The sequence below is a fragment of the Lactuca saligna genome, chromosome 4 (genome assembly GCF_052625555.1).
Source record: "Lactuca saligna cultivar CGN05327 chromosome 4, ASM5262555v1, whole genome shotgun sequence".
NCBI classification, from domain to species: Eukaryota; Viridiplantae; Streptophyta; class Magnoliopsida; order Asterales; family Asteraceae; genus Lactuca; species Lactuca saligna.
The window spans coordinates 35,994,752-36,009,995 of NC_136420.1; the positions used below are offsets into that span (position 1 = coordinate 35,994,752).

At 30.2% G+C, this 15,244-nt stretch overlaps 1 protein-coding gene, 1 long non-coding RNA gene and 1 other non-coding gene across 4 annotated transcripts; 2 read left to right on the forward strand and 1 right to left on the reverse strand.

Annotated features, from left to right (window-relative positions):
* Positions 1–171: 171 nt before the first annotated feature.
* LOC145041603 (uncharacterized) lies at positions 172–4,093 on the forward strand. Of its 2 annotated transcripts, none has more exons than XR_013680302.1 (6): positions 172–414; positions 531–598; positions 702–1,016; positions 2,080–2,704; positions 3,384–3,441; positions 3,919–4,093. It is a non-coding gene; the product is annotated as an uncharacterized LOC145041603 (long non-coding RNA). The 2 variants fall into 2 exon arrangements; XR_013680301.1 differs by having other exon boundaries at positions 2,128–2,704.
* Positions 4,094–4,416: 323 nt separating this feature from the next.
* LOC145041602 (serine carboxypeptidase-like 13) lies at positions 4,417–12,145 on the reverse strand. Its single transcript, XM_078989740.1, has 14 exons — positions 11,990–12,145; positions 11,545–11,690; positions 10,731–10,807; positions 6,749–6,871; positions 6,556–6,658; positions 6,397–6,434; positions 6,189–6,290; positions 6,010–6,096; positions 5,842–5,916; positions 5,673–5,744; positions 5,350–5,498; positions 5,085–5,198; positions 4,846–4,900; positions 4,417–4,681 (listed from the first exon to the last, which is right to left on the reverse strand). The coding sequence occupies exons 1-14, from the start codon at positions 12,136–12,138 to the stop codon at positions 4,589–4,591; spliced, it is 1,383 nt and encodes a 460-aa protein (XP_078845866.1). The 5' UTR covers positions 12,139–12,145; the 3' UTR covers positions 4,417–4,588.
* Positions 7,548–7,649, forward strand: LOC145044380 (U6 spliceosomal RNA). Its single transcript, XR_013681335.1, has one exon. It is a non-coding gene; the product is annotated as a U6 spliceosomal RNA (small nuclear RNA).
* Positions 12,146–15,244: the final 3,099 nt, after the last annotated feature.

Consider the following 15,244-nt stretch of genomic DNA (forward strand, 5'->3'; position numbering starts at 1 on the left):
TAATTATATAAAAAAGAGTTCCTAATTCAACAGTTTTTACTGTTGATTGGATCAACCTTTTTTTTTAATTTTATTTTTCTTTCTATTGGACCAAAAATACTTTCTTTCTATATTTTTTTATTTATTTACTGTAGCTTTTGGGTGGTATACGTGTTATTCACTGCTTCAGCCTCCCCATTCTTTCAATTAGACACCGACAACAGATGATAATCACCGCCTCTCTCCATTGAATGATTTCCTCTCCAACCTTCTCTCTCATTTCAATTCCACCCCTCACTGCCTGCCACATCCTCCGATTGAGGAATGTGTTAATCTTTCTTCTGGAATTGATATTGTTGGTCCTTAACCTGTGCTTTCTTCGATTGACCCTCTTGCTTTCGGTTTAGGGCTTTAAATTGTTTCCCTTTTGTGAAGGTAAATGGCAGAAGATGCTTGACGCTTTTAGTTACCAATTTATTTTGATTTCTTTATTTTCATATTATGACATGATTCACTTTGTTGTTTTTTTAATTTTTGGTTTCTTATTCCAGGTTTCTCAATCGGGTCTCTTTCATGGAAGACATGCACTATAGGCCATGGTTTTGAGCATTGAATTGGGGTACGTTGATTGACTATCTCTATTTCTATTTTGGTTCGATTTTAAGAATCTAAAGCATGATTTCTAGGTTTTGATATTCAATCGACTTACCAATTTGTCTTAGGGCTTTGATCTTATCGTACAACAATCGTACAACTCCTCTTAGTGAAGGCTCATCAGGAAGTCATTCGGCCTGAAGTTGTTATCGTGACTATCATTTTAGGCCGATCTTTCTTATGCTTTTCACTGTTTGTGATTCTTTTATTTGTGATTTCTCTCTTTTCATTTATTCTAAATATGTGTTCTTCACAAGCAAGCTATTGACAGTTAACTGAGATAAAGAAGCAAATCAATTTGTTTATATTTCTTCATGATTTCTCGGACCAGTTATGTTCAATCGTCTTCCCATAGGCAGCTACATCATCACCATCTGTAAACGGTACAATTTTTTCGTATCTAAAGCCCTAGTTGAATGTTTATTTTTGACTCTTCATTCCCCTTTTATACGTATTTGAGCTCTTTTTTCATCTAAGTTGGATTCAGACTTCATTCTATCTTACCTGATTTGTTTTCTTGTGTTTTATTCTTTAGCATATTTGTAGTTTGTAACGACCATTATTGATTTGTTTGTTGCTTGAGTCAAGATTTCGATATTCTCACATTCTAACATTAAAAATAAACCTTTTGCATAAGATTTGCAGTCTTTATAGAGATTAACAAGAAATTTGCAAAGATTTAGGTTGTGTTGGTTGGTGTGATGTATTCTGTGAGATCTTATGGAAATATCTAAAACTGGACATCGACATCCTTTAAGCATACCATGTAGGGTAATTACACAATTTTACATATCCAAGGGTAAATTTGTCCGTTTACACATTTCAGATGACTTATTGGATCATTCTATATAATTACAACTAAACAGAACCACACTGCTGATAATACTCTTCTACATTTGTCAAAACTCGAATAAAGCTATACATGTATGATAAAACTTTTGCGACATCTATCAATAATCTAATAATCGAAAAATCTGGTAAGTAACTAAAAAAGTATACTTGTCTGTATGATGGTCAGAGGCAACATCGAATATATAGTGTGCATATGCTTAAAAGTTTGTTGTCATTTTCATATATATTAATTATAAATGAATCTATTCTTTTTGCCATCTGTTATCAATCTAACCTCTGGTAGTCTCACTTAAGTTCATTTTCAATTGCTTCGTATAATTTTCTTTCTCTAATTTCAAGGTTTGCTGCATAAATTTATGTGACTGACCTTTTGATTTCAAGTTTGTTAGTTTGATATCAATTGTATCTACTTAAGTTGAATTTCAACATTCAATTCGTGCTCCATGTATGATTTTTTTTTTTTTTTTTTTTTTTTTTTTTTTTTTTTTTTTTTTATCGATTTTAATCTCTGATTCCATAACTGTTTTATTTTTCAATGGTTGAATCTAATATCTTAGTTCAGTTTTTAAAATATGATATATGATCAATGTACAGGAGAATTGCAGATAATAACAATGTAGTTTACTGTGGCTACCATTTCAGGCAAATCAGACGACCAATCCATGGAAGACAACCTGGCGTTTATGATTGGTTTAATCCAAATCTAACCCCCACTACTCGGGGGCTCTTTTCTAGTATTAATTAATACATAAATATTATATATTAAAAATGATAATTATTAATATATAATAATCCAATAAATGTAACGCGTCGAACCGAGCAGGTATATTTCGAATCCCGCCTTCTTTTGATTATTTTCTTTTATAGCCCTCGGAGAAGTTATGTTGAGTGCCGAGAAGTGTAGGGACCTAAAGTTGAAACTTTGGGCCAAAGGGGGAAGGGTACGCTAAGCGTAAGCCTATGTACGCTGGGCGTACTCGCATCAGCTAAAAACCCTAATATTCGGAGTTGGGACTATATAAACACCCTCATGGCTCATTCTTTACCCTCACCCCAGTCTCCATACCTCAGAGAACGCCCTAAAACCCTAGTTTGTGTGGGAAGAGTGAGTTAGTGTGCATCTTGAGCTTTGGAGAGTGGAGTTATAGCACCAAGAAGCTAGAGGAGGAAAACAAGGCCTTGGATCTGAGGTTGGGTTACACCATTAGAGCTCCAGAAGGTAAAAAGATTGAACCTTTATGCTTATTTACCTTAGATCTAGACTTTTTAGCTTTATGAAGGTCTTTTGGTCCCTAGATTTTCCAAGTTGATGCATGTGAAGTTATAGACAAAATAAGTTGTCCTTTCAGATGTGTTGAGAGGCCTTAAGTGATAAAAATCAGTCCTTTTTAGCTAAACTTGATCCATGCATGTGATAAGAAGGTCTTGATAGATTAAGACTATGAGTTAAGGACTTTTTGGACGTCCAATGTGATAAAGTCCAAAACTTTATGATTCTATGACATATTTGGTCGATGGATCTGGAATATGGGTTCAAGAGCTCAACCCATTAAGCACTTAATAAGACTTTGGTAAATCCGTGGGTACGCCTAGCGTAATATCTGTACGCTCAGCGTACGTGGTCAACATTCCCGATGGTGGTCAGCGAAGATCTATGCTACGCCCAGCGTAATTGGGAGGTACGCCCTGCGTACGCTCCCTGTTGGACTTTTGGCTTGTGGGCTTTACGCTATGGGCCGATTATGGGTCAATTGGGTTAATCCCTTAATGGGCCAAGTTGGACTTGTAGGTTACGTGTAGGCCCAATAGAGTGATGGGCCCCATTTAATAAATTGGGCCAATAATAGATTTGGACAATTTGGGTCTAGTTGAGTAATTCGTATTCTTTTATCTCTTAGTCGAGGGTGTCGAGCATAGCAGTTGAAGACTCTCAGTTCAGTTCTGCACTATTGCAAGGTGAGTTATCCTGACTATACCATCAAGGTCTACGACACTAGGTCGGTCCCTTGGGATTTATTCCCGGTATTAGTATGTGTTCCATATTCATGATCACTTGGGTTGGTAACTTGATGGATAGAATGCTACTATGTTAGCCGTTAGTATGATCTGTGTTTATTGTATGATTATGTGCTATTTATATGTCGACATATATGGGTGGGTTGGGTTGAGGCGGTGTCCTGCTTTGTGCGGTTGAGGCCAACATACCCGGAGCGGTCCGGATAGGCTGTAGGCCCGTAGGAGGCGGTCCAGTCATGCCGAAGACTCGAGAGCGGTCCAGATAGGCTGTAGGCCCGTAGGAGGCGGTCTAGTCAGACTGAAGACTCATTATGCATGCTGTTAATTATTATTCTTTTGCGATGAATGCTAGAGCTTGGTATTTTGGGGGTAACTCACTAAGCCTTCGAGCTTACTTTTTGTCGTTTATTGTTTCAGGTACATCAGTTGACCATGGCAAGACGAAGACGTGACGTACACATCCCCGTTTTTATGATTCTGGATTTTGGAAACTCTGATATGAAAACATTTTGAAAAACAATTAGAACTTGTTGATGCTGAATAACTTTTAATTGTGTAAAGATGGTTTTGAAAAGTTTGAATTTCTTTTAAATTTTTTTGGGTTGTTACAATAAAAAAGTAATAATTTAATAAAAAAGAAGTAAAAAAATTATTTAAAAGAAATTAATAATCCAAGAAAGAAAGAGGCGGGGGTTGGGGTACGGTTGTCTTTCCAATCTATTCAACTAGAAAGATATGGTTTTGGAGCTTTCTGAGAAAGACCTATCTTACCAGGAAAGACTTATTTTCTGTGCATATCAAACAATCTTTCCGGTCAATTCAACCAAAAATATCTGTTTGAACCTGGAAAGATGTCTATTAAACGGATCTTAATGATTGCCCTCACTCCATAACGGAAGCTGTGTCACATCTCAATATTCCAAAGTTTAAATCATATTTTATTGATTTTCATGTCTTGAAATGTCAGCCAACAACTATGATACATTATACATAGAGAGAGTGAAACAATGCATGATACATAAAAAGTCCAATAAATAAATAACAAACTAAACGTTGTTAATTATTTAAAGAGCCTAGCTAGCAAAGTTTATTTTGTAGAATTGGAATGAGAAGCAAGCCATGTTTCTATAAGCACCATAGATTCTTCCGGCTTGTACAATGCCACTGAATGACCCGCACCCTGCAATTGCATTTTAAATTTTAATCAAAATCACCATTATATTTGATTTTGATATAAAGAAAAGCATTCTGGTTGGATTTTTTTAAAGCATGATCCTTCCAAAAATAATTTAACAAAATCTTGAAACGCCCACACATATATATAAATACGTTACAACTTCTTACCTTAACAGTCGCATATTTCAAAGAGTATTTGTGTTTTGAGTATGTCTTCTGATACCTACATAACAAGAAAATGGCCAATTTTCGATTATTACCAATGAACTTGATTTCCACCTACTGCATTTGTTACTTCATAATAAAATAACCATGAGATTAAACATGAAAAAACAATATCCTTAAACTAATTAATATATAGTAGGAAGATGTCTACAAACATTAGAAAGTAAAGTTGTTGAACTCACCCTGCAACTTGACTGCTAACAAACCATGGTTTCCATGTGGTTTCAGTTTTAAGATTAAGACTATTGATCCATTGCTTCGTGCCCATATATGGAAACGTCATGTCATGATCACCACTGCAAGTGCAAATCAATTCAGTAACCTTTCAAATACACTAGAAATATATAAACCAAATTTAAAACTTATCTTTTCTTATTTCATATATAATACATTCAAAACCTCAAGCATATATAATTAAATTAGATACAAGTTTGAGAGAGAGATTACTTGATAATCAAAGCATAACAGTTTTTGGTAGTAAGTTGCTTATGGGAGGCTACACTGCTGAAGATATTGTAGGAGTAAACTACGGTGTCGTTTTTCCCCAATAAAGCATGAATGCTTGTGTTCCTATATTGCCATTTATCCACTGTACCCTGTACATTAAAAAAAAGATTCCTAGCTATAATGAAAAAGAAAAAGGTACGTAATATTATATTATGTTTTGGCTATTATATATATATATATATATATATATATATATATATATATATATATATATATATATATATATATATATATATATATATATATATATATATTAAGATTACCTCACGAATGTGTAGAGCTTGTCGGACTTCTTTTGTGTTTGCCCAAATATTAGAATAAGAATAAATGGATTCCTACATATAAAGAGAAAAACATGATATTAATTAGTATGTGTACACGTGTCATGCATTAACTAGTTTTGAAAAAAAAATGTTTATAGTTATGATTTACTGGACAGATGGATTTTGGAGCTTGTGCATCGCAAAGGGGATCTAAGATGTTATTTACGTTAATTCGAGATAGACACTGCAAGTGAAAACGTTTAATTAATTATCATGAGTTAATAATATATCATTATTTAGAACATATTCAATTAATTGTATATTAATCATCACTCACCTCATTCAAGGGCTGAAGACTATTCAAACACAATGTGTTGTTTGGATCGACGTATACGTATTTACCTCCACAGTTTTTTTTCGCTGGCTGACAAATCCAGATTACAAAATAACAAATCACATTTCAGTTTTTATATTAAATACACTAAACGAGCCATGTATATATATTATGTATAGTACCTTGTAGAGTTCATCTTCTATAAGCCCAACTCGATAAGCAAATTCAACTCGTGTATTGAAATTTATGAATTTATCCGTAAGAGGGTTCACAATCAAGAAACCCTATACCAAATCAAGTACATGATGACATGAGTATAAGTCCATAAGAATTACAACAAAAGTAAAATGTTTATTATTCAAGCTTATGTGAGATATATATGATAAATACCTTGATGTTTAATCTTGGTTGAATGCTTTGTTCATTACCTACAAAATACAAATATGGTAAAAAGAATGTTTTCAAGACGGTGGTCTCGTTTTTTTGTTTTTTTTTTTAGTTAAAAGCATGATGTAATTAATTTTGAACTAAAACTACAAATTTTTGTACCATTGTATATTTTTAAAACGACATTTGGAATGATAATTCCCATATAAGAACTCCCCGTAATGTACAATGGATTGCTGAGAAACTTCGGATGATCCATGAGCCACTGCAAAATGAACATACCAAGTTTTATGTAGGAAAGATTGACATACTAAAGTATCATGGTAAACTAATGCGTTTTATGTGTGTGCCTTACCCGTCTTATAAAAGCATACACATTAGTAATCACAAGAGAATCACTACTCCTTGATGATTCCCATGTTTTAGCATATGAAAATCCAGCACCAGCAGGTTGATCTATGAATATGATGTTAGCTGTCTACAACATACACAAAAAACTTTAGATTGTTACATGATGCAATTATTAAAAAAATATTATAGAATCCTCCAATCTTACTTGTAATAGATAAAACGCTTTAGGCATATAATTGTTTAGGTTTATTTTCTAATGGACGTGCATTGTACTTTTTCATGTGTGAGGATGATGTTCATGGATCAAAGTGATATGTTGATGGGCTAAGAAATGGATTGGGCTGAGTATTCTAAAGATGTAGATGAGCTAAAATTGATGGACTATTTCTAGCAACTTGTGATTTCCCAAGGACCGAGGCTGACTATTATGGAACCGGATAATGACTTGGAAGGGTAATAAGGTTTCCAGTTTGTCCGTATTAGGTCACTAAGGTTTTTTTTGTGCGTATTAGACCAATATGGTTGTTACTACCGTTTAGAAATAGTCCTTTTACCGGTTTTAATGGGTAAAAAGGACTATTTCTAAATGGTAATAACAACCATATTGGTCTAATACGCACAAAAAAACCTTAGTGACCTAATACGGACAAACTGGAAACCTTATTACCCTCCTAAGTCATTAACCCTAATTTTAAAGACATTGAGAATATATGACCATCAACAGTAAACTACTTCGTTTAGAACTCGCGTCGTCCCATATAACCTGCTACTCCTCTATATGGCGAAGCTCTTCATCTATAGTCGTCCCTTTGGGGACATCCGATAAAATTGGAACGATACAGAGAAGATTAGCATGGCCCCTACGCAAGGATGACACACACAAACAAGAAATGGTCCAATTTTTTTTAACCCTAATTCCCTTTTTAAATGCTAATAGAGTTCAATTGCATTTCTTGCGTTTCAGTAGTTCATCTACTAAAGTCATAATCAGAAAACATGTGGATTCTATGGTCAGATTGATCTTCTTGTTGATGTCTTCAACCATTTGTGGCAAGTAAGAGTGATTTTTCTTTCTATAAAGTCTCCTTTAAGTTTTTTACTTTTCCTGTCATTAAGTTTCATGCTTTATAAACTTCCGTTTATGTGTTGTATATAGTCTGTATGTGTTTGTTTATGTGCTGATTTTGATTAATTTTGCAACTTCAATTTCTTAGTTCATGTTGTGGTTTTGCTTTTTATAAAATAATTAATAATAGGCATCATCTGCAAGTCCCTGTTGGTTTTACATTTCCATTAGTTATCAAATGTAGACATTGATGGGAGGTATCAAAGTGATATTTTGTTTTTGTACATATGGATGTGTTCATGTAAACATTTAAATGACAAAAAAGAAGTTATTGATAAAATGTTGCATATTTATGTAATGAAGATCATCAATCATATGAGTTTCTGGACTTAGAAGTTCTGGAAGGGTTGTGAGATAAGTTTAAATGGAAGCAACTATTTTCAATCAAACAAATCAGTCACATTGATTAGTAAGCATGTTTTCTAAATAATTAGGGTTAATGACTTAAGAGGGTAATAAGGTTTCCAGTTTGTCCGTATTAGGTCACTAAGGTTTTTTTGTGTGTATTAGACCAATATGGTTGCTATTACCGTTTAGAAATAGTCATTTTTACCCATTAAAACCGGTAAAAAGACTATTTCTAAACGGTAATAACAACTATATTGGTCTAATACGCACAAAAAAAACCTCAGTGACCTAATACGGACAAGCTGAAAACCTTATTACCCTCCCAAGTCATTATCCCTTATGGAACTCAGTATGTGTGTGAACACACATACCCACAGGTCTATCCATAGTCCGACCCGTGATTGACGCAAAGTATATATCGAAGTGATGTTGTATATGTTTGGTCATTCATCAGAAATTCACTCTTACACTTGTTGAAATATTCTTTCTTCCTTTTTCTATTCTTTTGGTCCGTTGATTAAAGTTTGTTCTCTGTGAACTCTATGTTTTCCTTCTTGAAATCATTAGAGTTTTATAGCTATTTTTTGTTACTTCGTTGAATATGAATACAAACTATGTCATGTTTTATGGTTGGTTCTGATTAATAAAAGTATCTTTTAATATGATATCACTGGTCAGTAAGACCCATATATTACATGGATTAATTAAAAAAAAATAATATAAAAGTTAAAATATTTGAGAACTTTGAATTTATAAAAAAATAAGAAAAATAATGAATTATTATAATAGAAATGTTTTTTATCTTTTATATTTAATTAGATAAACGAAATTAATGGCTTTAATTTTGAAAAATTTGAAATTTAAAGTTAAGCTCATTAATAAAATTGATATGCATTTATTAATATATTTATTGCAATTATTACATTTGAATCCATACTAATAAATGAAAATCTTTTTGCCACATGTTACATTTTTATTATTTTGACACATGTAATTTTGTGGTTAATTCTTAGAAATTAATTTCCACTTGTCATTTTGTTGTAATTTTTGATTTTCTTAATTAATTATTCGAATTTTTAGGTTATATAAAGTAACTAGTTTATAACCCGTGGGAACCACGGTTATAAAAATTAATTAAACTTTCATAGTAAAAAGTTAACATTATTAATCAGTTATTTTAAATAAATAATTAATTTAAGAGATATTTTTTTTAGTTATGTGAAATTATAATCGTAGATTCAAATAAATATGTAAAATTAATTTTTAATATATATTAGATATTTTTTATTTGTGAATGAATGAACACATTAATATAAAATTTAAATTTTAAAATAGAGAATAAATACATTGACAAATAGCATAATATTAATAAGGAGATAAAAAAAATTTAAAATGGAAAATTAATATATTGACAAGTGACAATACATTAATTAAAAAGTCTAATATGATGATACATGACAAAAGAACTACTCTTTTATTAGTATAAGGATTAATGTGCCATTAATTTGTTTCTTTATATTTTTAAATTTTAATATGTTTCCTTCAATATATATAATTCAAAATTGATATTTTTCTTTCAAAGTTCATTGTCATTTTAAGCAAAATAGTCTACATGTAAAAAATAATCAAACTTTGTTGTTTTTCATTGATAAACTAAAAAAATGGTTGTGTCCAAAATATAATTATTTTTATGTAGTTTATTAGTATAAATTGAATTATTTATTTATTCATCATTTTGTTTGTATATATTTTGAAATTTCACTTTAAAAAATATTTATTTTTACACTTTGATATTTAACGTTTTTTTTAAAATACTTAATATTCAAAATTTTATATATAATTATTTTATTAATCAGCCCGTATAGTATACGGGTCTCACACCTAGTTTAATAAAATAGAAAACTCATAAAATGACATTTGGAAAAAAAAAATTAATTCAAAATAATCACAAAATGATATTTAACAAATTAAATGAGAGTGTGGTAAATGACAAAAAAAACCTTTATTTATTATAGAGGATATGTTAAAGGTTTTGGAAAGGAGTAGTGATATGTACGAGTATTATTATCGCCTTAATATTTAAAAAAAACTTACATTTGACTTGAATTACATTGCAAATTAAATGCCCCTATGTTTTTCTCCATTATTCACAAACCATCCAAGTTATAGAAATAGTCCCTAGACTTCTCTTTTTTGAAAAATCACACGACACTCATTTCTTCCTAGACTCCTCTTTTTTTAAAAAATCACCCAAACACTTCTTTCTTTTAACTTTTTGGTGTTTTGTGGCCCATTATCATGCACAATTTTCCTGTTTATATATGAGATTTTCTATCGTTTACCATCTTTATATAATTATTTTTTTTACAACCTGTTTTTGCTTTTATGTATATTTTTAGAATTATAACTGATGCATTTTTTAAACCTTTGTGTGTTTTTGTAATGACACCTTAGTTATAAACATATATGATGAAGCTATGCGTACATATACCCACGAGTAAATAACGCTAACCTTTGTCCATGAATATGGGTTCACATCCAAATTTACTTTACTTCTCCTTGCATCCGCATATCTGAATTTAAGTGGGCCTACAATAAAAGTTCATCGAATATAATGTTTTATATGATAGCAAATGATAAAAATGATAAACGATAATAATACACATTGCAATGTATCTTTGAATTGACTTTGGACTCAACACAAATGAAGAGAAATTAAGTCGACATAACACACAACACATAACTTAATATTTATTTTCACAATATCATTTATAACAAAATTTTTATGACACAAAATAAGCCTTAAACTTTCAATTGTGTAGATATTTGGAATTGATATTTTATTATAGTATCTTATTATTATCATTTGTGTTAATAACAATTTCAAAAATATTAAAAAGACAATGACATAAATAATTATTTTTAGTGAATCTTTTTTTGTTTTTGGTAGGGTATGAATTGAAAACATTCTGACAAAGATTATGGATTATCGATAAAATCTAAATATATTTGATTGCGTTCCAAAAAAAACATGTGGCCAATAGGAAACATAGAGTCAGTGGATCTCAGATCTACTATTTTCTTCTCCCTATATCTAACTATCTATTTTGCTTATTATGCATATAGAAATTCCTCATTCCGAAGCTAAACGTTGTTAACTTTTTGACAAAGACAAGTGTTTGATGAAACTACAAAATCAAATGTTTGGGAAATTTCATTATTTAAAGTCGCTAAACTTGTTGTAGCTTTTAGTTTTCCAAATTGTTACCTGTTTAGAGTAATTAGACAAAATTTTAAATAAATGTGAAGCCAAATAAAAAACATACCCAGTTGAAAGAGGAAGGCAAGAAGGCCGGAAGTTCCGGGACCACCGGTGAGAAAAAGGAGCAACGGATCTTTCTGCGGATTTCTTTGAGACTCCACAAAGTAGTAAAATAATTGCACTTCTTCGTCTTTTCCGACTCCAACATAACTTGAAAACACAAATTCAATCCGATTAACTTTTTTCTAAATCCCTAGAAACCATATTCAAGGGGAAACTTCTGTTGTAAAGTTCATTTGGCGTTATATAAACTCATCATAATATCTATATGGAGAAAAAACATGTAATGTAATAAGCAATCTCTTTTGGCAGTTCAAATTTTGAAAACCCGTAGCTGAGATTTTTCTGGTTAGAGGTCGACAAGACCATGTTTTAAGAAGATTTTGAACGAAGCAGGTGATGTTTGAAATTTGAAGAGCAAAGATCTCGGTAGATAGGTGCATACATACCCGGTTTCAAGTGTAAATGGAAGCTCGTCTGAAAAGCCAGGGAGGTTTTTCACGATTGACTTCGAATGTGAAAAAGGTAACATGCGCGATTGTAGTATGAACATAACAATGAAGAAAGAGATTCTCATTTTGCTTCTTGGCTCCATCATACTTCACTTCTAACAGCTCCATGACTATATATATATATATATATATATATATATATATATATATATATATATATATATATATATATATATATATATATATATATATATATATATATATATATATATATATATATATATATATATATATATATATATATATATATATGAGTTAGGTTCAAATGTTTTTAGCAACTATTGTGTGCCTAAATGCACCAATGAGAATTCAAGAAATAATAAAGAGTTAATTAAATCATTAAAGGGTATTTTAGACTTTTGGTACTTATAATTAAGGAAATGATTTAATTGAATTCATTCAATTAAGGAAATAAAGTTAATATATTTGACATAGTTATGTTTGGGGCTGAACACATTCATCATCGGCTCACCATCGCCGATTATGCTTCTTCTTCTACAATTGATGTATCCTCTTGTCTCGCACCCTGCTTCTTCCATGTACCTATTTGCACCACCGCCTGCAAGGACCTTCAACAATATTCAGGCTTTATTCGATCTTATTTTACAGTCGTTATCTTTATCTCTCTCGTTCCAAATCCATGGACCGATCCTAGAATACAATGATTTATACTCACCAGTCATAGGTATGTAATTATATTTCTAAAATATTATCAGTTCAATCAAAACCGAAGCCACATAACCATTTATGTTTTTTTTTTGTTCGATCGCATGGAAACCGAACATAGGAGGTATACCCTCCTGTGTAACTCATTTGATGTTGCTGGTTCTGAATTGGTATTTTTTTCATTCATGATTCATAGAAAATTTGGTGATTTAGGGAGCACCCTTAAAGTGTTTGATGAAATGCCAAAGAGAAATATGACAGTCTCGGATTGTATTCATGGTTAGTAATGGAACACCGGTTAATGAGGAGATGCTGGTAAGTTTACATGAACTTTATTGATCTTTGATTAAGTTTTTTGAGTTGGGTTTTTGTAATTTTTTTATTTTTTTCAGAAATTCAGAGACACCATTCTTTGATGGCAAAGAACTTGTAGCTTGAAGTATAGATGATTCAATCTATGTTTATGATGTTGAAGCAAATATCTATCCTGATCATAGATTTGATGTTGAAGCAAACTGACTTGTCCTTATGTTTATGATGTTGAAGCAAACATACATATGGGCTGATCATAGCTTTGACCTTGTTTACCTTTTTATAATATTTCCATTCTGAAAGAATAGTTTATTATATAAGAATATTATTGCTTTATTCTGATAGAACTTGTAGTTAATTAATTATATGTTTAATGTGCAGTTGTTAGAAGTGTATCACTACAAAGTATTTGGCAATGAATTTGTGATCGAAATGGCTTGGAAGAATGGCTTGAAGACCTGATGGGAAAGACTCCTTGTATAAAATCACTCTCATGCAATCCAATTCTGACAGAATGTCAATGTCACAAAATATCAATCTCATAGAATGCTAGCATATTTTGAATTGGCTTAGAGGTCAAACATACACAAGACATCTAGAATGTTGTTATTTTTTAAGAATTATACTTGTTATTCTTTCAGAATGTTTGTTATAATTCAATGAATCACAATCGTACAATGTAATTATTTGGTATATTATTAGTTCAAGAATCGATTTTGTGTATTCTTTCAGAATATATTTAGTAGTTTATGGTTGACATTCTGTCATTCTGACAGAATAAAATCAAAAAATATGTTTACTACTTTATGGTTAATATTCTATCATTCTGACAGAATAAAAATCGGATTTTTAATTTTAAATTAATTTAAAATATTTAGATTTTTAAAAATAAAGGAATTAATTATCCCTAAAAATCCGAAAATTTTCTTTTTTAATATAGGTTAATTGACTAGAATGCCCTTATGTTCAAATTTGTGTGATTATATGGTACATGTTATCCTATTCTACTATCATAGACCCTCAGATCATGACCTTTGATTATATTCCATCTAATGGTCCAGATCTGTGCATTATGGCACACAATAGTTAGTAAAAACAAAATAACCTAACCCATATATATATATATATATATATATATATATATATATATATATATATATATATATATATATATATAGAGAGAGAGAGAGAGAGAGAGAGAGAGAGAGAGAGAGAGAGAGAGAGATTCAAATGATAACCACAAAAGATTAATAACCTCATAATCCTAATTAATTATTAAATACTAGTTTATAACCTATGAGAACCATAATTATAAAATTAATTAAACTTTAATAGTTAAAATTTAAAATTATTAATAACTTTTTTTAAATAAATTATTAATTAAGAAGTTTTTTTAGTTATATAAAATTATAATCATTGATTTAAATAACTATGTAAAATTATATTATTTTATAATTTGTATTAATTTTATTTTAATTTTAATTCAAATGTTGTTAATTTAGTGTAATTAGAATGAGAAATTTAAAATTTGAAATTTGAAATGGAGAATCAATATGTTGACAAATGGTATGCATTAATTATAAAATATAATAAGGTAAAACATGACAAAAAAAAATTGCATTAATTATGAGACTTAATATGGTGACACATGTCAAAAGGAGATTAAAAACTACTCTTTTATTAGAATAAGGAGATTTACACGATACTCTTATTAAACATGTTAAAATCACAACTTTTTGTGTTTTTGGTAAGAAAAGACAAACTTATAATTTTTACAGTCAAATATTTTTATCCGTATATGCTATTATATTTTAACATAAAAACTTATATAAAATACATATTTATCGAGTTCTTTTATAGTTTAATGCAAAAAATATACAACTTAATACAACCAGTTTTACAATAATTCATTAATTCAAAGAAGTCAAAAACTCAAATTCTACCACCACATTTTGCTACCAACCATCTGTATCAACATAGTAGTCGTCATTTCTTCTAAATCAGATATGTATATAAAGTCATGCATTAACAACTTAAATATTGTATTCATAGTCTAATAAAACCTATTAATTCACTCGTTTTGAATTTAACGCAAAACAATTATAAAAACTAATGGATTCTTACAAATTTATACAACAAAAAAATAAATAAATATATATTCATAAGAAAATTAAAACATAAATTTATACATAAATCATTCATATTTTAACACAA

Bases quoted from the DNA above. Each gene is read 5' to 3' on its own strand.
- LOC145041602 (XM_078989740.1), bottom strand. From the start codon at position 12,138: ATGATGGAGCCAAGAAGCAAAATGAGAATCTCTTTCTTCATTGTTATG. The intron at 11,691-11,989 runs GTATGTATGCAC...TGTGTTTTCAAG, and splicing joins CCATTTACACTTGAAACCGG to TTATGTTGGAGTCGGAAAAG. The intron at 6,435-6,555 runs GTACAAAAATTT...TGTATTTTGTAG, and splicing joins CGTTTTAAAAATATACAATG to GTAATGAACAAAGCATTCAA.